This window comes from Bactrocera oleae, chromosome 4, assembly GCF_042242935.1.
Source record: "Bactrocera oleae isolate idBacOlea1 chromosome 4, idBacOlea1, whole genome shotgun sequence".
In the NCBI taxonomy this organism is placed as follows: domain Eukaryota; kingdom Metazoa; phylum Arthropoda; class Insecta; order Diptera; family Tephritidae; genus Bactrocera; species Bactrocera oleae.
This window is the reverse complement of record NC_091538.1, coordinates 53,147,175-53,173,222: the sequence shown is the minus strand read 5'-3', so window position 1 is coordinate 53,173,222 and position 26,048 is coordinate 53,147,175. Positions and strand designations below refer to the sequence as shown.

Here is a 26,048-nt window from a genome sequence, read left to right as displayed (position 1 = left end):
AAAACATAAAACCAACAAATATCTTTGCTTTCTATTTTTCATCAGTAAATATTTCAAGAGCTTAACAAAACTTTTTTTAAGAAAAACATAAATTTAACTTGACAGACGGACGTGGTTATATCGACTCAAGTCGACGTACTGGTAATTTATATGGAGACCTTATAGGGTCTTCAATATTTACTTTTGGGTGTTATACATATATAACGTGACAAACTTGATATACTCTCTTCAGATTAGATTAGGGTAGATTTTTAATCAGTACGAATTTCGCTAAAGCGGAAGGCTTAGAAACTGAAAAAAAATTTCTCATATAACTTACGAGGTTTTTAATCAGAATCGATGTTTTCAGTAATTTTCAAACTTCTGGATTTTTTTAAAAAACAGTATATATTAAACAGTATATATTAAAATTGGTTTTTTGTCCATAATATTAGGTAAAGAAAATATATGCCACATTTCATATAAATCGTTGGATTAGGACTTGAGATATTTTGACAAACGCTGCTTTTAAAGTTTTAGATTACGACTAAATAGCCCGTGTTGTCACGACACTAAAACGGCTGTAACTTTTAAAATACTTCAAATTTACCTTTTCATGATATATTCACGAATATTTAAATCATCAAGAACTGAAAAAAATTGTTTTGTTTTTTAGTAAATTTCTATGCAAAAGTGCTGTCGACTTCGTTATTGTAACTAATTACAAGGAAACTCGACTTTGTACAATATTTTACAGTTGACTCGCCATCTAATTGGAAGCTCCTACTTGCAATCAACTAGAGAGAAGAAATATGCTCACATTTCATTTCTAAGCTAAGATAAATGTTTTAATATCCAATGTTTTCTTAAGTTACGCCAATATATTACCAAGATATAATTATACAAATATAGTATAGGGTGACACTATAACATTTTATTTTCAAAAAATGGGTTTCTACTATACCTAGATGTGTTGATACAGGGTTTTGCTTAATTATATCTGAAGCAAGAGCTTTTCTCATATTTAAGGTTCACCCTAACATATATGCTTATATATATTGTTAAGAAATAAGCCAAAGCACCCTCATGTCTCTCAACCCTCTTGCCCTATTTTATTAAATTTATACATTTATTTAAGTAAAAAAAAATGATATAGTAATTAAATAATTTATTTTCCTTTCACAGCTCACGCAACTCGGAAGTCGAACACTACATTATAAACGCATTGGGCATCGTCCTCGTCGCCATTGGTATCATTGTCTCCGTCGCTGTACGACGATCGAACGCTCCAGCCACTGCCAAGGTCTACGTTACCGAACGTTGCTGAACACATTTTTAGCGCTATAAATCAATTTCATATTTTTGAAGAAACAAATTTAATTAACTAAATAAGATTTCTCGAAACAAAGAAATATGCAAAATGTACGTTGCCAGATTTTCCTTTAACACTATTATGCATAAGTGAACTACTTAAATAAATAAAAAATATGAAAAAGAAAAAAATTCTAAAAACCACTACTTTTCCAAACTTTAATTTGTACAGCAGTAACATATGCCAAATTGTCAGTGACTATTTTTTCTATAGTAAAAAAAAAAAATAAAAATAACGGCACATAGTGAAAACCCACCCAAAAGCCAAAATGCATAAAAGTAGAAACCATCAACGCCAGAAAAGTAGAGAACAAACAAAACGAATATACCAAAATGCAAAAGAAAGCACAAATTATTATAAAATACTTATACTGTAGATATGTATAAGCTAATATAAAATCAAAATTTCCAATTTCATTAAAAAATATAATAATCAACAAATCGTAATCAAAATTAGAAGCAAAAATCAAATGTTTATCATTAAAATTATAAAAAATTATACAAATGCATACATACATATATACATACAAGTAAAATTGACCGTAACACTAAGTAGCCCAGTATTGCATTACTCATACGACATGTAGTCCTTTCCACAACGATTATCATACGAAATGTGTACGCATTGTATCAAAAATTATCGCACAAATTCATTAAATTTTAAGTCATAAATGTAATTGAAGTGTTTGTATATTTGTTTTTGTTTTTTTTTTTTCTTAATATACTTGTATAACTACATATGTATGTATATCAGAAAACGTGAATTTATGAAGTGTGCAAATTCTTTTGTCGTTCTAAATTAACGTAGCATACATACAAACATACCTACATACATTAATCTTAGCAATATACAAATGTATGGAAATATTTCAATGGAATACAAATAAATAATAATAAAAGGCCCTTTTTGTAATTTAAATGTAAAATTTTGTTATTTTATTCATTTGAGTGAGTAAAAGAGCTGAATACTGAAACGATTTGATTGCCTTTTTTAATTGATTGTGCGATGTACTAGTTTCCGAACGGATTAATGAACAAGAAAAAATGTTAACTTCGGTTGCACCAAAGCTAGAAGACACTTCACAAATACAAAAGATATCTTAGGTTAAGATAGGTTAGGTCGTAGGGTTGCTCCGTTATCAATGGAAACTCACATAGACAAATATTTGTCCTTTGTGTTAAGTGCAAGTAGTTCGTAGGACCTTTTACGCTTCATTTTGGGCTAGAAGGATCTCGCGGTCGAATAAGTTCTGCTTGTTGAGCAGCGGCTATGGAAAAAACTTGCTGCTGCTAATAAGTTCAAGCACTCCTTAACAAGTTTTAAGACGTAACCTCCTACCCTCCCTCTTAACTTCAATCCATCCATGAAAAAGCTCACTGCACATCTTCTCCAATGGCTTCGATTCGCCCACAAATCTCTCGCTGGTGTGTGAGCAGAGAAGGTGAAGGTTCCATGATGCAGTGATCTAAATTGTAAGGAATCTAATCGAATTAGTGGAAACTTTCAATGTGTCCCTGCCCGGGGCCTCTCATATACACAGTTTTCCTAAGTCTAATAGTAGTTTTCGCCACCAAAAACCTACCAGCTATTTCTACAGGTGCAACATGTAGAATGGCATTGAGAGCCATTGGTGGTGTTGTCTTTAGTGCACCACAAATGCCGATCGTAACATTAAAAAGTTTTTCATACAAGGACTTGATTACGATTGTTCAGTTTGTATGGCAGCTATATGCTATAGTGGTCCGATATCGACCGTTTCGACAAATGTGCTGCTTCTTAATGAAAAAAGGACAGGTGTAAAATTCCAGATCGAAAGCTTAAAAACTGAGGGACGGACAGACAGACAGACGGACATGGCTAAATCAACTCAGCTCATCATGCTGATCATTTATGTATAAGTATATGTCATAGGTTCTTCGATGTTTCCTTATTGGTGTTACAAACCCTGTTCAGAGAATAACAAGCAAATAAAGTTTAAAAGACTTGGAGTTAAAAATATTTGCGAAAACGTTGCCAATTGTTTGATATTTGGAAGTAAAGAATAATCATAAGACACTACAAACTAAAGAGGTTTAAGAATTTAGAAGATCTCGGTGGAGGGTTGTCAACGCTTGACATTTTTCAATTCTCGGTTAAAATATTTTTGAAAGCGATTGCCAACTGTTTTTGATTTATCTATAGGGGAGTTACTATATGTGTTAGATCTTTTTACTTTGAAAATGCTTACAGTTGAATAGGGTTTTAAGAAGGTTGCCACATTTATAGAAATTTTCATTGAAATTGACAACTGTTTAGGAATTTTAGGTAAATATAATTATGGACTAAGGAACACTAAAATATGGGTATCAAACAATACGATTTTAGCAAGCCACCTTTCAATATAGTTTTAGAGTTGCCACCTATTCCAAAATTGTACTACAGCAAAATTTGATCATAAAGAATAAAATTAATAATTTAGTAAAATATTTATGTTACACAACAATTTGCAAGTGACTGTGTGTAGTTTGCGTATGCGCTTGTTCAACAGCGCCATCTGTGTGTAAGTTTTTCTTTAAAGGCAGTTGACAGTAGCGAACTGACAAATAGAAAAGTGATGAAATGATCTGTAGAAACGCTGAAAGCCGGAAACAAGGCATTAGTGAATGAGAGCGGGAAAGAGATCGGGGACAATTCCTCTCGTTCCTTCTCAGGAGAGACCGGTGCTCTGCAACAATTTGTGGCATGTTTATTTCTTGAACAATTCACTACAATCATCCCCGGGCACTGAATTTTTCTTAAGGCCGAGGTACACAGCTAAGGGACACGCGGCAAGAACACTTCTGAAAAAACAACAAGTTTTGAAAACTACGTCACAAACGGCTGATATTTTCAAATCCTGCCAAATTTAAAATCTGTAATTATAGACAAATTTTTTATAATGGCGGTAGCAGCATAGGCGACGCCCCTAACATCAAACCCCTACTCATAAACTCAGTTGTTTGGAGAGTTAATATGTTGCATGCGTTTTAGAAGGAGAGCCCAATATACGGTTTCTCTTAAGCATTTAATTTGGTCGGCTGATTCATTTTTGTGCCTGTTTCTCAATAATTGTATGCCCAGATCTTTACTTACATATAAGCCTAATGAATCGTCAATAGTTTTAGGCATATATTCTACACTTAGTACTAAGTGCTCAGTACTGATTATTAGTAAAGCTTAAGGTTGAAGTACTCCTTAAATACTGAATACATTGAATAACTTGATGAGGATACTTTAAAAAATGGGTTACTCACGATTGAACGATAATTTAATAAATAAGCTCGGTGTTTTTTACAAGCTCGTTAGGTTGAGCATTCTGTTGCTACTCGCTTATAGAAAACAGACTTTATATAGCTTTTTTGCATATTTATATATTAGTATGTGCATTTTTATAACCTAAAGAAAACTTCGAAGACTCTATAAAGTATATAAATATGCACATATAAATGATTAGGGCACAGAGCTGAGTCGAGTTAGTTTTGAAATATTTATTTGGCCTAAAATTCTTGCACACTCCTCAAGAAGCTGCTCATTTGTCGGACCACCAATATCGGACCACTATAGGATATAGCTGCCGTGTAGGTCCTCGCATGGAAAACTTTTTTCATTGACAAAATATCTTCACGAAATATGGCACAAATTATTGTTCAAGGTAACGCTAAAATTTCCAAACATATTGTTTAGATCGAACCACTAAAGCATATAAAGATTGACCGACCGAAAACAAGTTCTTGTAAGGACTATGTTCTATTTGTGAAGGGCATTATAGCTTCGGTGCAACCGAAGTTAATGGTGTTTTCGGTTTTTTTTTGTTTTTTTTCTCTTTAAATACACAACGCACTTTTCTGAAGGTTACTGCATGCCATGCCTTAAAAATATGCATATGTATGTATGTGTGTATAGGTATGCAAATTTTATGTGCCAGCCATTTCTATTTATTTATTACTGCAATTAAACTCAAATAAAGAGTTTGCCACATTTCTTAATCGGGTGCAGCGAAATTAAAAGGAAATGCTATTACTATATATTCTTAGTGCAAATCGAAAATAGTATGCAAATTGTATTCTTCAAAACATTCCATAGTTCAAATTGCCTTGTACACAACTGCATAATACATCAAGGGGTTAGGCCGGTAGAGGGTTTACAGTAATGCCGAGCATTTTTTTCGCTTTGGCTTTAAGTTCTACAAAACATTATTCAAATGGTAGAATGGGGCAAAAAAAAAATTTTTATTTCTCTAATTTGCGTGTGGGCAAAACTTAAGACACGTTTTTGTTTTCGAAATTACACTTTTTTGAATGATGATGGTACTCGGAGACAAACGCACGTTTTCACTTAAAATTTAGACAATATTTTAAAAGAATATTATTGGTTTGTTTTATGTATTTCAACTTTTTTCTATTCAAAAATTTAAAATTTTTTCGCAAGTTCACCATTTTACAAAAAATGTCTCTAAAGCTAAATAGCTTATGTGCTTTACTAGCAAGCCTTATGCAGATTAAGACCCCTGTCAGATTGCGCCAGTTCCTAGAAACACCATCGCCCGTGAAGGTGCACTTGTAAAAGGTGATTACATATATTGGCTCAGTACCCGCCATTTTGTATCAAAATATCAATAGACAATTTTTTTTAAGACTGAAATATATTTTAAAGCCTGGTGGAGAGAAAAAGAATTTTTATCCAATTTTCTTTAGTCTCGGCATAATTTGTCAAAGTTACTGCTTTTTCAAGGTTTTATACCGACCTATAACACCTTAGGTGCTTTCCTAAGCAAACACTTACAGACAGTGAACCAAAAAAACTTGTACAGAGTGATGTTTTGAATTTGATGAATCTTTTCTCTTAAACTATTTCAGCTTTTAAGCTGCAACGAAATGTAACAATATGAGTATCTTATGTATTTTTCATATTTTTATAAAAACTTCAACAATAAATCAATATTGATGTTAACGATTACAAAAAATTAAAATATCTCAATTTAACCAGCCAAAAAAACACTTGTACACTTACGTTTTCAACACTTTAAATGCAGTTATCAAGTAGGTGCCGTTATTTTTATCTGGTAATATTTGTGTATGGTCAAAATGTATTATTTGGTAGTCGAATTTCTGTAGTGCGGTTGTAGCTTTTAAAGAAAAAATGGAGAATAAACAAACATCTCAAGATGTAGTATTGGCAAGAGAACAAAAGTATTCTCGAAATAGGCAATATTTTTAGAAAATCACACACTATTGTTCAGTACTACCACAGACCTCACTCTGATTGAACGCGTGTGAGCCTATTTGGAGACAAAGTTGTGAGGGTGCAAAGTTAATTGCAAAAATGAGGTTAAGGCTGTTCTTCAGGACATATACGCAAATATATATATACCTCATGAACTTAAACAAAATTTGCAATGGTGCATTCTATGAATAAAAGACTGTAAACCCTGAAAGAGAGCAAAGGTGCTCATACAAAGTATTCATTTTACTTAAAGAGTGTTAAAATGTCAATTTATGCAAATTGTACATGTCCTTTTTTATTTGGTTTTCGAAAATGCAAATATTTTGTATATTTTAATTTTTTGGAAAAAAAACTAGATTTTTAAAAATAAATTTCAATTACATTATGAAAATTAATAAAACGGCAGTTATCTCACTTTTGAATGCAACTCAAAAGTTTTAATAGTTTAGGAGATAAATCACTTCAAAGTCAAACCATCTCCCTGTGTCTCAAGCATTTTTTGATTAACTGTATATACTTGCAAGTATGCACAAAGTACACTCGTGTGAACTCAACAAATAAATTGTATGCGCAAGTTCACTGCACTTTAAGTACTTCAACGCCAAATAAGTACTTCCTATTAATAAATGATCGTCGTGCCAAATCGAGAACTGACTTTTAATAGTCACTTTAACTACTTTATTCAAAATATAATATATGCAATTATTGTTGTTGTAGCATTTATTGTTGCTGCAATTATGCGCATAAATTAAGTGGCAAAGTGCCAAGGCATAGAATTGATAGTGTTAAGGTGCGCGTATGTAGATATGTGTGTGATTATGCTCATATATATGTATGCACGTACATGTGTATGTGTATGTGCGTGTGTTTCTGAGTAAGTGTTATCCATCAAAAGAATCACTTGACGCTACTAAATACATATTATATTAACAACACATTCAAGCTGCGTCGGCCAGCAAACATACCTGCAAACTTATACATATTATTTACAAGTGTGTGTGCGTTAAAGTGTGTTTGTAGAGCGTCTTGCGAGCTGAGCCACTGGGCGATCGTACAATGTTCACTCGACCCAGTGAGCTCAACTAGCAGTTCTGTTGTGAACGCTGTTGTGGTTAGTTGTGTTGCTTGTGGCACTCGCGATAGCTCGCTATACACATACATATAGACAAGTGTAAATTAAATATTTGAAAAACATTTTATTTTATTTATTTTTTGCTGGCGGTTTAAAGGTGCTCCTGCTTATTATAATTTTATGCGTATGTATGTATGTTTGGCAATGTGCAGACGGTACACACACACATACATATGTGACGCCAAGAAAGCACTGCTCGCTGAGTTTGTCTCATCAAACTTTACTTTGACGCGATGCGTACCGGTCGGTAGCAGTTCACCGCAGTTGTCTCCGAAGAAAAGTGAATGTTATTGTTGTTGACGGCAATTTTTGCAAACAAAAATATTTGAATTTTTTGTTTGAAGACTATTGTTGTTATGTTGAGTGCTAACAGCGTTTCTTGAAGAAACGACAAGTGTTAAGTGAGCGTGTCTTTAACCGACATTTAGTGGCCAAAAATAAATATTTCAAATAATTGTGTATATAGTGCGAATAATTGGCAAAGGACGGTAAAAATAAAAAACTCAAGCAAAAAACAATAAAAGTAAAGAAGAATTAAAAAGAAATAAGAAAAATTTATTGCTTCCCCAATTTTAGTAATTCCAGCCAGCTAAAAAAGCTAGCAATAATAAAAAATATATGTTATTTTTATTCATTAATAGTATTAAAAAAATTTAAAAAAAAGGAATTTTACGGAAACTAAACAATGCTACTAAAAAAATAAAAATGCCATGAGAATTTAATCTAAAAGATTTTTTAAATACAAAATTAATAAACAAAATCATTGCAATAAATAACAATTTAATAATTTTCATAAATTTTATAACAACAAATAATTTATATTATACATACTTGTATATAAATAAATAAAAGATACTGTACTAAATTCTAATTTTCTCGTCTAAATATAATAAAATAAATTTAAAAAATAGAATAATACAAGGAAAACCGTTAACTTTGGCTCCATCGAAGCTATAATTCTCTGCAAGGGTGCATTTACTATAGCATAAAACTTTCTTTACCTTGATTTGGATCAGTTGGTTTATATTGAATATGCTATAGTGGTCCTATCTGAACAATATGATCGGCGTTTGTAGCGTTGCTCTAGATGATAATCTGCGCCAAATTTCGTAAAGATACCTTATCAAATAAAAGAGTTTGATCGGTCAGTTTGTATGGCAGCTATATGCTATAGTTGCCCGATATGAAATTTTTTTTGGCAGATTGTAATAATGTTTTATATAAATATTTTTACTAATCTTCGTGGTGATAATGTGTTAAATAAAAGAGGTTTCTATATAAGGACGGCAGTTGGATCAGTCAGTTTGTATGGCAGTTATATGCTATAGTGGTCCAATATCGGCGGATCCGAGAAATGACCAGCTTCTTGGGTAGAGAACGAAATGTGTACAATTTCAGGTTTATAGCTTAAAAACAAAGGGGACTAGTTCGCGTATTTACAGATAGACAAGGCTAAATCGACTCAGCTCGTGGCAAACTTAATATATCCTGTTCTGGGTATAAAGTAATGTAATAAAGTATATATTCGGTTTCACAAATTAATAGTCATTCGCTGATGTTCTAATTCTTTTTCATACAACTTATCCATTATTGGAATTAGCGCAATAAATTGAATTGAATACTAATGTTTAGTAGAGTTTAGGTTCGTATAGTGGTCGGGACAAAATCTTAACTTATAAAACTAAACTCTTTTTCGACCCACATTGTTCAACCTACGAGGGTGTTTCTTATAAGAAAAAATCATAATAATATTCTCCTCCATTTGAAGACTTTTTCAACTTGTAGATATTTCCATTTACCAGATAGCAGTAATATATATGGCATACCATAAATAGGAGGCAACAGTTGAGTTAGTCGCTTATGAAAAGTATAATGAGTATACGAGTACTCGTTTTCTTAGCTAGTTATATACCACCAGTTGTCTTCAAAGTTTGGTTCGTTGGTTTTTTTTTTATTTTGCTCTAGTAGTTAGAGTACTACAAATTTTAAGTTTAAATTTCATTTTCAGGTCAATTTTCTAGATTGGGCACACTTTAGGGTTTCCCATTTATATAAATAATTTATTATCTCAGAGAACGGGCTGCATAGTGTTTATTATAAGCAACAGTTGAAAGGTTTAATAAATCTCTTACATATAGTCAGTTCACTTATGGCATCCATGAGCGCGTGGCAAGCCCCTAAGAGGCAGTCCTTGAGTACTTAAAAATTATCAATTTCCTAAAAGCATTCAATCCATGTGGATCTGTTCGATTATGAGAGCTCAAGGTTTATAAACGTTAAAGACCATAAATGCCTATTTGTATCGGTAACTACAAAAAAAATCCAGTGTCAAACAGTGGAGAGAGTAACCAACTTTTAATTTATGAGGAGATTGCGTTTCCATTCAAAATAGATTTTTGCTCTCTCAACTTGCTATTGCGATTGATTAAGTGACAACTAAACTTTTTCTGGAAATCTGTCACCTAACTGTACTCCTGAAAGCAAGAAATGTGAGGTTACGAAGTTTCTTAAGGTTAACTGAACTGCTATCATTTGTGGTGTGAGTCTTTGTTTCCAGTCTACAAATTTAGGGTCTTACTGTTTTTTTTTTTTTTTGATAACCACAAAATGGAGAAAGGATTTTATAATAAAATTTTTCATATCAGACATATTATCAAAAGTTGGCTGCATCTTTATAGGCCAACGTTATGCATACAACGGAAAACGCTTTGCTAGTTCTTTCTAATAGAGTAATTTGTTCTTAAATAAAGACCTTTATCTTGATTTTGATCGGTCAAAAACTGAAGCACTATATCGACTCACCTTATCATGATAATCATTTATATAAACTTTATAGAGTCTCTGACGCGGAAAACTTAATATATCCTGTTCAGGGGACAAAAATCAACCATCTGCTTGGAAGTATATTAAGTAAGAAAACCTCTGTTTTATTTCCTTGTCTACGAGCTTGAGTAGTTAGAACCAAAAGAGTTTAAAATTTCAGCATATTCTTCTGCTTCCGCTAAGCACTGGCGAAAATGCCCATAATACTTGTAGTTAAGGAAGTTGGTTGATGACCGCGACAACACGTTCCAGTGGAAATGTCATAATTGTGCGCAAGCGTTTCCTTCCTGTTTGCACATCGCAAAAGTGGAGTAATTCATGGCGCACGTCTTGATTTCAACTGCCAATCGTTGTTGCAAGCTATTGCAACACGTTTTATATCCATTTTCTTTTTCTATCATTTTCTTTTCGATTTTCATATTGGCGTGTTGAGTGGAAATTCATGATTTTCCACTTTGCATTTGCTGCAACTATTTATAACCGCGATTTTATTTTTATTTTTACACTTGTTATTACTTGCGGTTTGAGCTATTGGTTACAAAGCAAGTGGTTGTGCGGTTTTGTTTTCATTGCAAAAATCGGGTCTCGGAAAGTGCAATTATTGTTGTGACACCGCCTCATCCTGTAACGGTTTTGTTGTAATACCGTAATGGTCGCTTTATTTTCCTTGAGCACGCCTCCTACTATTTTCTTGTGTGTGTGTGTTTTTTCCAACGTCAACACTCGACTTTGTATATTTACACTGCCCCCGGTTACATAACGGCTAATCACCTGCCAGCCATCGACTATCGTCTGTGGTCGGTGGTCTGACGTGCTGCCGCGCTATCGGGACGGGTGTCCAAAGCACTTGTGCGGTTTGCCGGCCTGAATTTACATTTCACTAGGCCACTCAAGCGTCCATCACGACATCGCGACACCCACACCCCATTCGAAAAAAAATATTTTATGTACGCATAATGTAATGATTTACAACAACAAAAGTGATTTTGTTATAAAAAATGTACAACAATAACAGTAAAACTGTGCAAGTAAAACAAAATCGTAAAGCGGTCGAAGAAATTGCGTGATTTTTGACGTTTCGCATATTCAATGAACGGAAAAACTTGGTGACTCGTTATTTGCATTTCAGTGACAACAGTAAACAAACAGTGAAGGCATAATATTAAAAAAATACCTTTACACATGTATTTTGTTTAAAGAGACCAAATAATGCGGCAATGAAAAATAAGTGATTAATATAATTCAATAAAGTACTTATATAAAGAGTGATATGATTTAATAAAACAAACACTAATTGTTAAGGAAGGGCAATGTTTTTTATTTAGTTCGAAGTATATAATATCATTTAAATGGCCTCCATGCCTTCTAATTTAGCCACGTCTTGTTGGAACCAGATGTGATCAAGATCAACTTCTACCAAGTGCGGCGATAAAAAGTTGGTTAACATAGATCTATACCGCTCTCCATTGACAGTAATAGTGTCACCAGCTTCATTTCGAATGAAGTACGGACCGATGATTCCACCAGACCAAAAATCACAGCAAACTGTCAATTTATGTGAATGTAATGATTGTTCATGAATAATTTGAGGATCTTCTTCGCAGCAGAATCGACAGTTTTGTTTAATTACCGCAACACTCTGGTGGAAGTGAGTTTCATGGAAGAAGATGATTTTCTTAAAAAAAATAGTAATTGATAGTTTTAAAATGTCCAAAAATTAATATTTTTAAAACAAGTTTAAATTTTAATGTTCATACTTTTTAACTTTTAAATACATTATTTACATTTTTATTGAAAATTAGAATGTAAAAAAATGTATTTAATTTATTACAATATTTATTATTTCTTTTTAATATTTTAAAACAACTTTTATGTAAAAAAATAAATAAATTTTTATTGCAGTTTTTATTTAATTTAGGGGTAAGAATTTACCCGCGGTAAGGCATGCCTGTCGTAAAAGGCGACTAAAAGCCAAATGCACTATGACTGTTAATTTATTTTGCCCAGAATTATCAGCATAGTAAATGATGTCAGAAATAGTGCTATAATACTCAGCTTGAACTGATATTATAGACTTTAAATGAAAAAGCAAATAAAAAGACATTTGAAGTTCAAGCGACAAATGTCACCAGTCATTGAGTAATGGGTTGCTCAACTGGCAGTAATGTCGGCTACACAGTCTTACCGGAGACTTTCTGGTACCACGGGGAGTAGAAAGCCCTTGGACTTCGGTCCAATCTGCACAATGAGTTATGGCCCCTTTGGGGAGATTCGTGGTGGCTGTGGTTGAAACCTAAATGCAGCAAGAACTGAAAATTCAGCCTAACTGTTATTTCAGTTCTAAAATAAAGTTGCAAAAAGCAAATGGATTCCGTACCCGAAAACGGAAGAGGTTTTAGGTCGGCCTTGAATCTTACCAAGATGGTAGTGTGGGCCCAGACACACTGCCACTGGTAACCAAATTAATACTTGCAAATAGCTCGTATTATTTGGGGCGCTTATCAACGCATTGTATTGATACGTTGTGCTTTGGAGCACCCTGAGGTAAGGCCGTCGCCGGCAGGTACTCACGTAAATCAACAACGAAAGTTGACAGTTCAAAATCAGAATAAAGATATTTGTATACCCCCTTTTTTTATAAGAAAAGCAACTGCGAAGGATATTAGCTTTGAACCGGCCGAAGAAATTTTTTTTCTTTTCCTTGTTTTACTTTTAAAAAGTTTATTTATACTTAAAAAACCAGAATAAGAAAACTTTTTTATTTTTCAAAGCAACTTTTAATTTAAATTATTAGAAGCCCATCACAATTTTTATGAAAAAAATTTGACTTTTCATTTGGTTAAAATATTTTGATACAAATAAATATTATTTATTATATAATATTTAAAACCATAATGTAATATAATTGTAAAAAAAAACATAATATTATTATAATATAAAAATATATGAAACAGATAATGTGAACATATAAATTTCAAAAATAAATTTATTTCAATTTTTTTTTAACTATTAAGAATAAATTTATGAAATTAACAAAAAAGTAGTACTGAAATATATATAGAAGTAATACATAAAAAATAATATAAAATTTATTATTTACTTATATTTATAAATCGGATATATATTTAAACTTAAATTTTTTTAAGAATTTTAAATACTATAAATAAGTTTTCAAAATGATTAACTTGTTAACTCAAAAAAAGTAAACAGAAAATTATAAAAAAATTTAATATTTCATATTCAATTTATTTATAAAGCTAAAAATAATTAAATTTAACTAATGTTACAAACTTTTGCACTCAATTAAATAAAAATCGTATGTTAAAAATGTATAAAATTAGATTTCTTGTTTTTAAATTATTTAAAAATTAATACGTTTTAATTTTATTATTTACAAAAAAATATTAAATTAATAAACTAAAAACCATATATTTTAAAATTTTTTTAAAATTTCGTAATAACTTTATGTAATAAACAAACTAAGTTTAAAAAATATTAGGTTAAAATAAATTAAACACTACTAGTAGTAAAATTATAAAAATTTAAATAAATTAGCTATTCCCTTTATAGCTTTAAATCGTGAAAGCTGTCTGAAATTTTGTCAAATATTTACTTAACAGTTAACGACAATCAACACAAGTTATTCCATTATATTTCGTGCGCATTGCGGCAATAAGTGCGAGTGTGAAAATTATCTTTGAAAACAGGTAAATAAACAAAACAAAGTAAGCGAGCAATGAAGTAAAGTAGAGTAGAAGTTTAAAAGAAAAAAATAATATATAGTGAGATAAATTAAAAAGTGCAAAGAAAAAATAAATAAAATAAAAAGAGCAAAAGTGCTGTCTTGTGTCTTCTAATTTATTACGAGAATCTCTTCAACTAAAAATGTCTGCGCCAATTTGGCTGAACAACAAACACGCACACACATTTTGCTGCGCATGCGCCACTGCATTGCTGACACTTTTGCTACTGATTGACGGCGGAGAGAGTTATGGCTTCGGCAGGTGTCCGAAATATCCATCAATGCCGAAATTTAATATGAGCAGGGTAAGTAAAAGAATTATAATGGAAGAAAAAAATTGCAAATATGGAATTTTTCTAAAAAAAAGTAGTGGAATTCGGTAGAATGGCAATTACGATAATGATAACGTCAAATCTATTGTAATATTATACAGCAGTAGGCTACGACTCTCGTAAGTTAAAATAATAAGCAACAAAGTTATCGAGTTGTTACCTTATTAAAGTTTCGTTTTCTATTTAATTTATACGGGTTGTTTGTTCGCTCCGCCAGTCTACAAAATTTAGTAAATCGATGATAGCTACTAAATATTTACTCCAATGCTACTCTCATTCTTAGTATGAGTGGTATTACAAGGAAGGTTATCAGAAGAGGAATGTTATCCTCTCTAAGCCCACACTTTTTATTTCAAAAATCATAAAAGCAAAATTTCGACTCCTACTTCACAAATAAAAACAACCGTCAACCATGTTATTGATCATGGCAGAATGTTCTCTTTTCGATCATGACGTTGACAATTATTGCATTTTTCTGGTAAACGAGCTCCAAAAAAATGCGGTGACAAGCTATCGTAATCTCTATATCAATCATACTTATCGAATATGGAAAGGCATAACCCGCCAATGAACGCACTGTCATTATATTATCATCCGTAAATATAACATTCATACATACAGACATATACATTCAAATTGTATTTTTTCTCCTTTTTTATACGCAATCAAAATTCTTATTTCCTACCCAACTATATAAGTAGGTAATTATTTAAAATTTCCAAGTAGCAATAAGCCCCCAACTGTTGAAATAAAATAAACTTAATTAACATGTGCATATTTACAAATTTGCAATTACTTTTTCAATAGTTTTGTTTTTCAACTTTATACGCCAACAAATACTAATAAGTTCTTGGCAGAGCCGTATATAGGGTGTTCCACGTAGCGAATTTATTTTAAAAATCTTTAAAAAAAATTAATATTTTTGACTTTATTTGTATTGTATTCGTAAGCGCAAACATATCTTTTATTTATACGCATATATTGTTCAAGACCTTGAAGCGACTTTCGGACTCTATGTACATATATTTATAAACACAGCTCCTTGCCTTGCTGACAACCTCGCACGTTCTTCAAAATCATATATTTTTTCTAGCTCTCCCTATCCCTATCATTCTATTTCGACAAATTTAATACTAACTATTCCAATTAATCTCTTTCGGTAATTTTCATCACAGCTCTTTTACTTCTGATCGTGTCGTGTTAATTGTCCGTAAAAATAAAATGACTGATCCTGAATACAAGAATCCCAGAATACATAAACAAATACAATATATATCTATTACTTATAAGATGATGGTCCAAGACATCAAGGTCTTGAGTTTCGGGCTCTATTTCACGGGGTCTAGCATGATATTCACCTTAAGAGTCAGTATCATTCTAAAATACATAATACCAACATAAATATTTTCTATTCTTCTATATCTATGTGGAGTAACGATTGTCAATTTATATCGGGCAGGAAAAAATTTATACACGATTACCAATGGTAAATATCGAAGTTGCTGAGTCATTCTCTAACATAAGACACAAAAGTCAAAATGTAAAAAAGATTGGAAGCCAAATGTAAAAATTAGTTATTTAAGAAATGAAAACAATTGAACTCAGAAAATGTAATTGTAAATCTTTAACACGAGTAATTAATTAATTTCATATTATCGCTTCTAACTATTTTCAGAATTATACTAGTTTATTGACAACCTTAGCCTACTTTCATTTATTAGTAGCTGCAATTAAATTAATAATTAATAATTAAACTGTTCTCCCATTCACTGGCTGAAATTATACTACTCTGAGTTTTTTGTTAGAATACCAGGTGTAGTAATAAAATAAAAAGACCCACAGAGATTCTAACTAGTATGAAGCATTTTTTCTTAAGTATTTACAGTAAACTAAAGGTCTTTCGAACTCTCTAAGTTAGGATGAGCTTCTTCTTTTAGATATTATTGAAAAAGAAAACAAACAGAAGAGAGTTGACATCGTGCGTTAACTGGTTACAGCGATCTTCCAATACCACTTCGATAGTACAGTTGATATCTAAGAACAGGAAGAAGTTGAAGGAGACCAAGCCCGGCTAGTCCATGAATACGGCTACAATTCGAGGTACTTTTTTGTGGGAGTAGCGTTGTCTTCTTCTAGAAATATGGGGACTTTCCCTGATTTTTGATTTGATCTTCAAACTTTCCAAGTTCGTTCTATACCGTTCTATTTTATTCTATACTGAACTGTGAATCGTGGTAAACTTTTCATGACAGTCGACTATTAAGTTGTTTTTAACTTTACGCTCTTCCACATTTTGGATTCGGGTCTCGCATGAATATCGATTGGAATGGATGAATGTGTCATCGCCATGTGGTTCACTCGCATGACTATCGATTGGAAACTGTAATGACTTAATGGAGCCTTATTTCATTCCTTATCACATATAGATGTTCTAATTTGCACAACGTTCTCACATACCCATAGACTTCATTTTCAGTCCCCCAAAATCGTCGAAATTTCTCAGCATTTTTCGATTATTCCAAAATTTTCAGTCTACCTGGTACTTCTTATGTCTTAGCGTTTGTCTCATTTTTTAATTACCAACCCTCGTACTCTAGTTAAACTGGAGCAAAGACGTAGAAGTAACATATATATGTATGTACATATGTACATATATATAGCATAGTTGCAGTCAACGTGTCTACCTTTAAGCTTCGAATTGAATTCTTTAAAAATAATAACAATAATTACAATTAGTAATTATATATTATATTTCTATGTACTGTATGTATACAAAGTAGTCATACAGCTTTTGCCATAAACTAATTGAGTGCTAGTACTCAGTCGCTTAAAAAAATTTAACCATGCTGGGTAATTGCTGCAAGGCATGCATGCCCCATAGGAAAACAGAGAGGTTATTTAGAAGTAAGATATCATAACACAAATTTTTTGACTAAAATTAGCGGTACATAATTCAATTTGAAATTATTTTGTTTTTAATGTTGTTATTACAACAACAAAGAAGAATTCATAAAGTTTGATGATATATGTATTTGCTGAAGAAGCAATCTTGCATTTCATAAAAAGAATAGTTTAACTGTTCGCTTGAGTACAGAAAATCTAAATTTATAGGAAAAGAGCAGAACTCGTTGATTTCGATGAAGTAGGTTTCAAAATCTCTACGAAGATGGTTAAGTTACCTTGGTTTCGAAGCATTTAATAAAATAGTTGTTTTGAGTGCCTGATTTATGAATAACTTTACAGATATAGAATTTTATTTATATATATGTGGTAGTTTTGAAATCCTTAATTACAGTTTAGTCTGATTCAGAGCCATTATCCAATTGCGAAATATAAAAGAGCTTTTTCCTAACCATCTCCAAAAGTTCTTCTACAGGAAAGTCAAGTTTGCGTATATACCATATTTCTAACAGTAACTAAAAACTATAGAGAATGAATTAAAATTAAACAACAAATTAACACGGCCACCTTTACCAGGTTATAAAAACCTCTACCGATACGGATGATGTGATTTTGACAGCTCGTGACGGCCATGTATGTATACGGATTTGCCTCAAATTTTGTCAGTATGTTCAGTAAGGTTTGTTATTTCATCATGTCACGTTTTACTTTAATATAACGCTAACGTAAATTCACGTTAACGGTGGAGGAACCCTTCGCGCAAAACACGGTCGTCGTAACTTCTGGAACGCATAATTACAAAATTCGAAAATGATTATAATCTCCACGATAGTTTGCCACCTTCTCAACAAAGAAAAGCCCGTAGTAAAGGAAATATCGCAAACGTTCAGGCCAGTATTGAGGCCAATCCGAATCAGTCGATTCAACGTCGTACTGCACAGTTGGGTCTCTCTCCTGATTAGATTATTTTCTCTGGCTGTATGTTAATTCAAAGGTTTACGCCAATCAACTAGCAACGCTCAAAGACAACACTTAGCGCACTATAGCCGAAATTCCAACCGAAATATGGCACTGGGTCATCGAAAACTGGCGTAAACGGGTAAAGATATACAAACGGAGCCGTAGCATAGCAAGCAGATATAGGTACAATAATATAGATGAAAATTATATACCCGTCTAATTTCTATTATTTTCTCACGTTCAATCAACCTGAAACTACACTACTAATCTCTATTTCCACATTCGATTCCTAAATATCCGATTCCTAACTAATTATTTTTAGGAATAGACAAATGAATAAATGATAAAGCCTTTATGAAACTAATCACTCTAGGTATACTTATTTCTATTATATCAATTTTATGAATGTACTACATATGTATGTACTATGTACATATACTATATACTCATGATAGTTTTTCCTAGCAGGCACATTAAGACTTATTATGTGCATTATTTTCGTTGTAAAACGTACTGACCTTTTGATGGAGCACATTTTAATGTTGATTCTTAAACCTTTGGACTGCTTTCAATAAGATGATTAAACGAAAGGAGGTCAGGCAATGTGATTCTACAGAAATTATGTTTTTCTCATGAAAATATACTTACAAGTTTGATTGTTACGTCGAAAATGTGCTGCTATTTTGATTGAAAGAGGTGAGCTTTAATTGATTGCGCTGCAACGAAAATGAACTTAATAATGTTAAAGAAAAAAAAAATTAAATTAAAAGCTTGTTAAGAGTCATTTACTTTAAGAATCACTATTATACTTAGTTTCTATTATAAATTTGTGTCTTTATGCAGCTTATTTACGTATCCGCCCAACGGGTAGAAACAAAGAAAATTTTTATTGCACTTTAACCTATTTCTAGATCAATTCCATGAATGAACAGTAACTATTACTATATCGACAGTGTAGCCGAATGAGTAAAGTAAGCACTTGGTAGCTCGTGGATTCGATATCGTTCGGAGCCTGAAGCTATAATTTTAGAACATTTGTTTTCTCTCAACCTCTCACTCCCGGTATCAAACCGAAAGGTATACCAACAAGTGACACATATCAAAAATCAATTATTTTAAGAGTTATTATAAAAAATAGTATGTGCTGTGACTTTTGAGTATATCCTGTCTCCAGAGAAATATAATCTGATCAAATTTGATCCGAACTGCCAAAAAAAAGCTACATATTCACGTATATTAATACACTTATCATAAGCCTGGGATGGCCTACAATGCCACCAGCAATTTTGGATTTTTCGGTTTCGGTTCATTTTTGGTGCATCATTCCAACAATTTAGGTACGGTCTCTACGTCATATTCATAAATCAAGGTTTCGTCACCAATAGTGATGCATTTGATGAATATAAGGGGCTCAGCTGCGTTATAAAGCATTTATCTTGAGACCTCTATTCGACGTCGTTTTTGCAAAAGATTCAGGTCGTAATAGCCAAAACATTAACCAAAATTTGTTGAGTCGATTCATATGTTGAGATCCACTGCTATCTCTGTGATCCCAACACGACCAAGCACTGTTCCTTAAACATATTCGATGTTATCCTCATTAACAGTCAAGTTTTCGATGACTTCACTAACTTCACTGAATGCTTTGTGCTACTCAGATACTGTATTCGTGATAAAGTACTTCTCCCCAAAACCTTCGGCAATATTTTCAACTATTCCTTAACCATGTTTTCATAAATAAACAGCTAATTGAAATATTTAGATCAAGTTTTACACGAAGATAAAAAAGGTTGCACCAATCTAGGCTTTTATTTAATTTTTCTTCTCGTCAAATTTGATTTGCTGGTTTCTGGAATCTGGTAAATCAGAACCACGAGGTTTAGTAACTTTTTCTGTCAAAGAGAAAATATGGATTTATATAGCGCATCATTGTTCAACTTTTCTCTGAAAATATTGCTGAGAACGTTAGTTCGATCAATTGTAAAAATGAAAGAGAAATTTTCAAGTATTTTTTGTGGTCGAAAATTCAAAGCTTGGATCTGAATTGTTTTTTTTTCGACAGAACTACACTTCATGTCACTCAGATCATGTCACTCTCAATCGGTAATCATAAATTCAGCCATCTCGACCTGCATAGTCTATTAAATTTACAAAAATCAGACGTTTGTTTCGTCGTATTCAATTATGCACTGCCACCAAGATCTTTAAAATTAGGTTTAAGAGTATGGATTTATTTCTATAAATAATAGAAATACCTTATAAACGATTAATATTAAATTAACCGAATAAAGTATTCAAATATAAATATATATACACACATACTGATAAACTTGTACACACAAATATATAACTGTATATGTACGTATATATTCAGGTATAGCCAATTAGTAATACATAGAAGACTACCAAAACACTGCATATCTGCTGCTGATCATTAGCTCAAGGATGAGCAGCTCCATAACTGTGTAGTCACATTTCAAGTACGCAGTAAAAATAAATATATTATGAATAATTTTTACTTTGAAGTTGCTTAAGTAGACTTCAATTAATTATAATGATTTGCGTTATTTTAAATAATTTAAACGAGTTTCAATGAAAAGACTTATTTTAAACTATAACTCAGATTTGCAAGATTCAAATTCTGATCAAATAAAAACAAAAGACTTTCCAAGATTTTCTGCAGAAATCTAAATATCGAACTAAATATATCAATCGACATATGTATGTTATTTTAACATGTTGCCATTCATATAGATTTCTTTATATTTTACAATTTATTTAATCAAATCAGGCATTTTACACTCTTGATATTTTAATTTTATTTTTTATACCCCAAACAGGGAATATTATGCTTGCTACGAAGTTTGTAATAAATACATAGAAGGAAACGTCGGAAACCCTATAAAGTATATGTATATATAATATATATTCTTGAGATATCGATTTGAAATTTAGCATACGTACTTTTCTCCACAAGAAGCTGCTTATTTTTCGATACCATACGAACTGTCCGATCAGACTTAAGTCCTTGTATGGAAAACTTTTTCATTTAAGAAGGTATCTTCCCGAAATTTAGCATAGATTATTATACATATATACACATATAGATTATTATATATCGCTACAATCTTAAAAGAAATTGTTTAGACCGGACAGCTCTAGCATATAGCTTTCATACAAACTGACGGATCAAAATCGAGGTAAAGTTGCTTTTATACCCATTTATGCTATAGAAAATGCACCTGTGAAGGGTATTATAGTTTCGGTGCAGTCAAAGTAAACTTGTTTTTATTTATTTATATTTCATTTCATAGCTGACGCTTTAGCTTAAAATATAATAGTCATAATAAACTTTTTACAAATAATTTGTAAATTAATTTCCTCTTCTAACTATATTGTAATATAGCTAATAAGAAAAGCCGAAAAGATGATACATTTAATCAGTGTCAGGGGATTAACATATCAATTCGATTGACAGATGTCAAGATAATTGGTTATTCAAATATAAATCAAACCACATAAACATATGAAACAGGGTGCGCAATTTATTGAGTCGGTACGAAAACTTTTAATTTTTTTTTAATAAAAAAATATATAACTTTGGACTTTTTTAGAATTATTTTTGGGTTACAACTTCATTGAGAATGCTGCCAAGTTAATCACATAAAAATTATTGCAACATTTCAGCATCCCGATCAATTTGTAATATGAACAGATCTCTTTCATTTCTCTGCTAAGTTTTTAACTCTTTTCTGTTCATTGGCTACCGCACATATTTATTATACACTATCGCTGCCATAACCATGATTGTTAATCATATTTCGCGAACAATTCTAAGACTGGCACCCTTACTCCATTTGACGTCACTTAGTAGCTCATGAGCGATACTCAATTGCGCGGTACAAAGTCCTTGACTACTATCGCATATACATACACATGTTTATGTATGTAGGGTTGAATATAATAATAATTATATATTCACAATTATCGTTTTACCCCCCACTCTGTAATGATTTTAAAATACTTGCACCGCGCTGATCATCTGCTGTCACTTCCAGCTAATTTATGACTTTGAACTAATTTTAACAGTAATTTCTGTTTACATTTTTTCTCTAAGTTTGTTTGTATGTACATTTAAATACTACTTATACTTGTATATATGTATACGTACATATATATGTAAATATGAAAACCAGTTTCTCTTTGAATCGTAACTCAAACGTTGATGCTCACGCTCATGCGTATACGCGAATATTTTTGCGCTTGCGCATTGCACGCTCAGTCGAATTCGGTTTTTTGTTCGTTATTATCATTATAATTATTGTATTATATTTATATATACATATATTAAAATTTTGTTTAGTATGCAGTGTTTTGTCTTGGCGTCAACATATTTATTAGTTATAGATTTGCTAACTTTAGACGCCTAACCCATAATTGGCAAATATTTATGACAACAAATAATTATGTTTGACAATTTTTGAAATACTATATTTAAATCAATATAGACATCCATAGATATACTTGTATGACTTCATATCCACATAACTACCCGGTAGTAAATCAACTGGTTCTAAACTACTATACAAGTGGCATGAATCGGACTAGTCCACCAGTGTAATACGCGGATCATTTAAGGGAAATAAATGAATTGAAGATTTTACACATAAGTAGTAAAAGTAATAAAATTATTTATACACGGGTTGATTAGATTTAATAAAATTATTGAGAAGATAAAATTATTACAACAAACCAAACAGTTTTAAAAAAGTTTTCTGTGAATACTTTTTAGGGGTGTTGTCGCCTGTTAAAAAAGTTTACGTAACTTGCTTACTGTCAATTAGCAAAATATAACAAGTTTTGAAGTTATTTAGTCAGCAAACAGTTAAAAAAATATAGAGCTGCCACCTATTTTAACATTTTAATGTAACAAAGTTGTTAAAAAAAACTCTGATAAATAAGAGGCTTCAAACCAAATGGTTTTAAGAAAGGGTTACAAAATATTTTTTAAAAGACTTGCCACCTGCTCAAAATATATTAATAACAATAAATGACGAGAACTTCGGTTGCACCGAAGCTATAACATCCTTCACAGGTGCATTTCCTATTGCATGAAAGGATATAAACAGATCTTTATTGTGATTTTAATCGATCAGTTTAAGTGACAGCTATATGCTATAGTAGACCGAACTGAACAATATTTGCGAATATTGTAGGCTTGCCTTGAACAATAATCCATGTTAAATTTCATAAAGATATATTGGCAAAAAAAAAAGTTTTCCATACAAGAACTTGATTGTATCGGTCAGTTTGTATAATAGCTATATGCTATAGTGATCCGATATCGGCGAAAAAAAGAACATGTGCTCGTCACACTAATCTTTTATATAGATATGTATACATTTTATAGGGTCTCCGATGTTTTCTTCTTATTGTGGCAAACTTAATATACCCTCTTTAGGGTATAAAAAAAGTTGTTAAAATAAATGAAATATTGCAATGCGTGGGTATCAATGTGAAGAGGTTTCTAAAGTTGTTTAGTTGACTTACATATTTTTAATGCTCTTGAAAATTTTTAAAGTTTATACTCTAATTTAAATCTCCTTCATTTACTTTCAGGTACTTGGTCAATGGTATGAAGTGGAGCGTTCCTTTTATCTGCCCGAAATCGCTTCTGGCTGTACGCTACTGGAATTTCAACCACTGCATAAGGAAAAACTCTCCAAGTTTAATAATTTTGAGCTCGAGGTGGCGATCAAAACGATAAACAGATTGTAAGTTAACATAATTTGTAAATGATAAAAATTATTTTAAAAGTTTCAACTTATTAATTTAATTTCTTATAATTTATTTACTAGAACCGGCAATCCGTCGGTGAATCTGGGTTATGCCACACCTGAGAATCGAAAATCCTCAATTATGGATTTTAAGGTTAGAATTTATTATAGAATATTGTGTTATATTACAGTTAGTTGCAAAATTTTTGGACTAGATTTGTAAACGATAAAATGTAATTTTCTTATGTTTACACATTCGCTATAATTTCAAAATATTAAAATTTTAATAATATGGTATTTTTATGCTCTCACAGTTCAACACCCGCTTCCCTGATGTAATTGCTCGACTACTGCCTGGCTCTGGCAAATATCAAGTGCTCTACACGGACTATGAGAATTTTGCAATTCTATGGTCTTGTGGCAGTCTCGGCTCGATCGGTTATTCCGATCAAATTTGGGTCTTTGGACGCGATCGCGATTTTCCTGTAGAAGTGCGTACGAAAATCTACGACGCCTTAAAGAAATTGGGTCTCGATCCGGAGCGATTAGTGTTGAGTAAAAATAAAAATTGTCCACAAACATTATAGTTAACTTTGCCATAAAAATTCACACAAACGAAATTAACTACTTATATTTAAATAATAAACAAATATGTATATAATTAATTTTACATTAAATTCAAAATAAGTTATAGGAATAAATCGGTAATTATGTTGTAGTGAAAAATATTATTAACAAAAATTTTGTTTTTTTAATTTTAAGAAAATTTTTTTTTGCCCACGTGGTTACAAGCAGCTCCTGAAAGTATATACATATACATTGATTTTTTTTAGTAAATTGATAATTAAGATTTTTGCCATTTTATGTTAAATTTTCTTTGCTTCAAATTATTGAATATTGTTCAAACAATTTGTCTTTGATTAATATCGTATCAGAATTATACTAGATTAAGTCGCTGTGATAATAAGAAAAATGCATTAAACTTTATGATGATCATTTTAAAAATTGTATATGTTTTAAGATGTAAATAAATTACAATAAAATTATATATTATATATTGCCATAATATTTTTAATTAATAAAATTTATTCTGATCTCATTTGTTCGGTGTTAGGTTTTCAGGATAGACCATTGACTTCCGCACTCCAACAAAAATTAGTCTAAAGAAGTTTAAAACCAAATGATCTTGGAACCAATTTTCAAACCATCTTGACAGATTTACTATTATTTGTAGTTAACCAAAAACTTGTAGGCAATTTTCGAATAATATAACGCACGCGAAATATGAACGAACATTAAAATGTGGAAGCTAAAAAGTACATGTGGGTTTAATACCTGATTATTAGATCCAAATCGATTGAAATTCCATAAGATAGTTTTTTGTCCGATATGAACCTTTTACAGGTTAGTTTCTACTCTACCTGCGTCCAGAGCTGCCTATGATTGTGTAGCCAGCATCGAGCTATTTGGCTCGTCTTCTATTAGCTCAATTCTACGTGGCCACTTTTCCTCGACTGTTATTTCCCCCCTTTAAGTTGGTGGTTCGTCGCCGTAAATGTATGCTGGATTTACTGTTTTTACAATGTTGTACAGGTATTACAACACAGGAAGGAAAAATTTATGACCGATATAGCCAGAGTTCAAGTGTTTGCTTCCTCGCCTGTTGTCTTTCGGACATGAATATTTTGGTTCCGTTATTGTTCTATAACCGGTGTTATCTTCTCTCCTTTGCTAGTAGATCTATTGGAATGACGCGGTTTATTACTAGCACTGCGAATTCGGATACAAT

At 31.7% G+C, this 26,048-nt stretch overlaps 2 protein-coding genes across 17 annotated transcripts in view; both read left to right on the top strand.

Annotated features, from left to right (window-relative positions):
• nemy (no extended memory) overlaps positions 1-2,276 on the top strand; it is a 69,914-nt gene extending 67,638 nt beyond the window's left edge. For all 10 annotated transcript variants that reach the window (XM_036363202.2, XM_036363203.2, XM_036363214.2 and 7 more), the window contains one exon: positions 1,165-2,276. In XM_036363202.2, the coding sequence (XP_036219095.1) occupies positions 1,165-1,306 (142 nt within the window). In that variant the 3' untranslated portion in view covers positions 1,307-2,276. The remainder of the gene's footprint in view (positions 1-1,164) is intronic.
• A 5,391-nt stretch (positions 2,277-7,667) lies between these two features.
• Positions 7,668-25,343, top strand: GLaz (Glial Lazarillo). 7 transcript variants are annotated; one of them, XM_014241199.3, is made up of 5 exons: positions 7,668-7,763; positions 14,168-14,594; positions 24,102-24,256; positions 24,341-24,413; positions 24,574-25,343. In XM_014241199.3, the coding sequence occupies exons 2-5, from the start codon at positions 14,433-14,435 to the stop codon at positions 24,844-24,846; spliced, it is 663 nt and encodes a 220-aa protein (XP_014096674.2). In that variant the 5' UTR covers positions 7,668-7,763; positions 14,168-14,432; the 3' UTR covers positions 24,847-25,343. The 7 variants fall into 7 exon arrangements, with proteins under 7 accessions (XP_014096674.2, XP_014096672.2, XP_014096673.2 ...); XM_014241197.3 differs by having other exon boundaries at positions 7,671-7,763; positions 14,118-14,594; XM_014241198.3 differs by having other exon boundaries at positions 7,674-7,821; positions 14,118-14,594.
• The last annotated feature ends 705 nt before the right edge of the window (positions 25,344-26,048 follow it).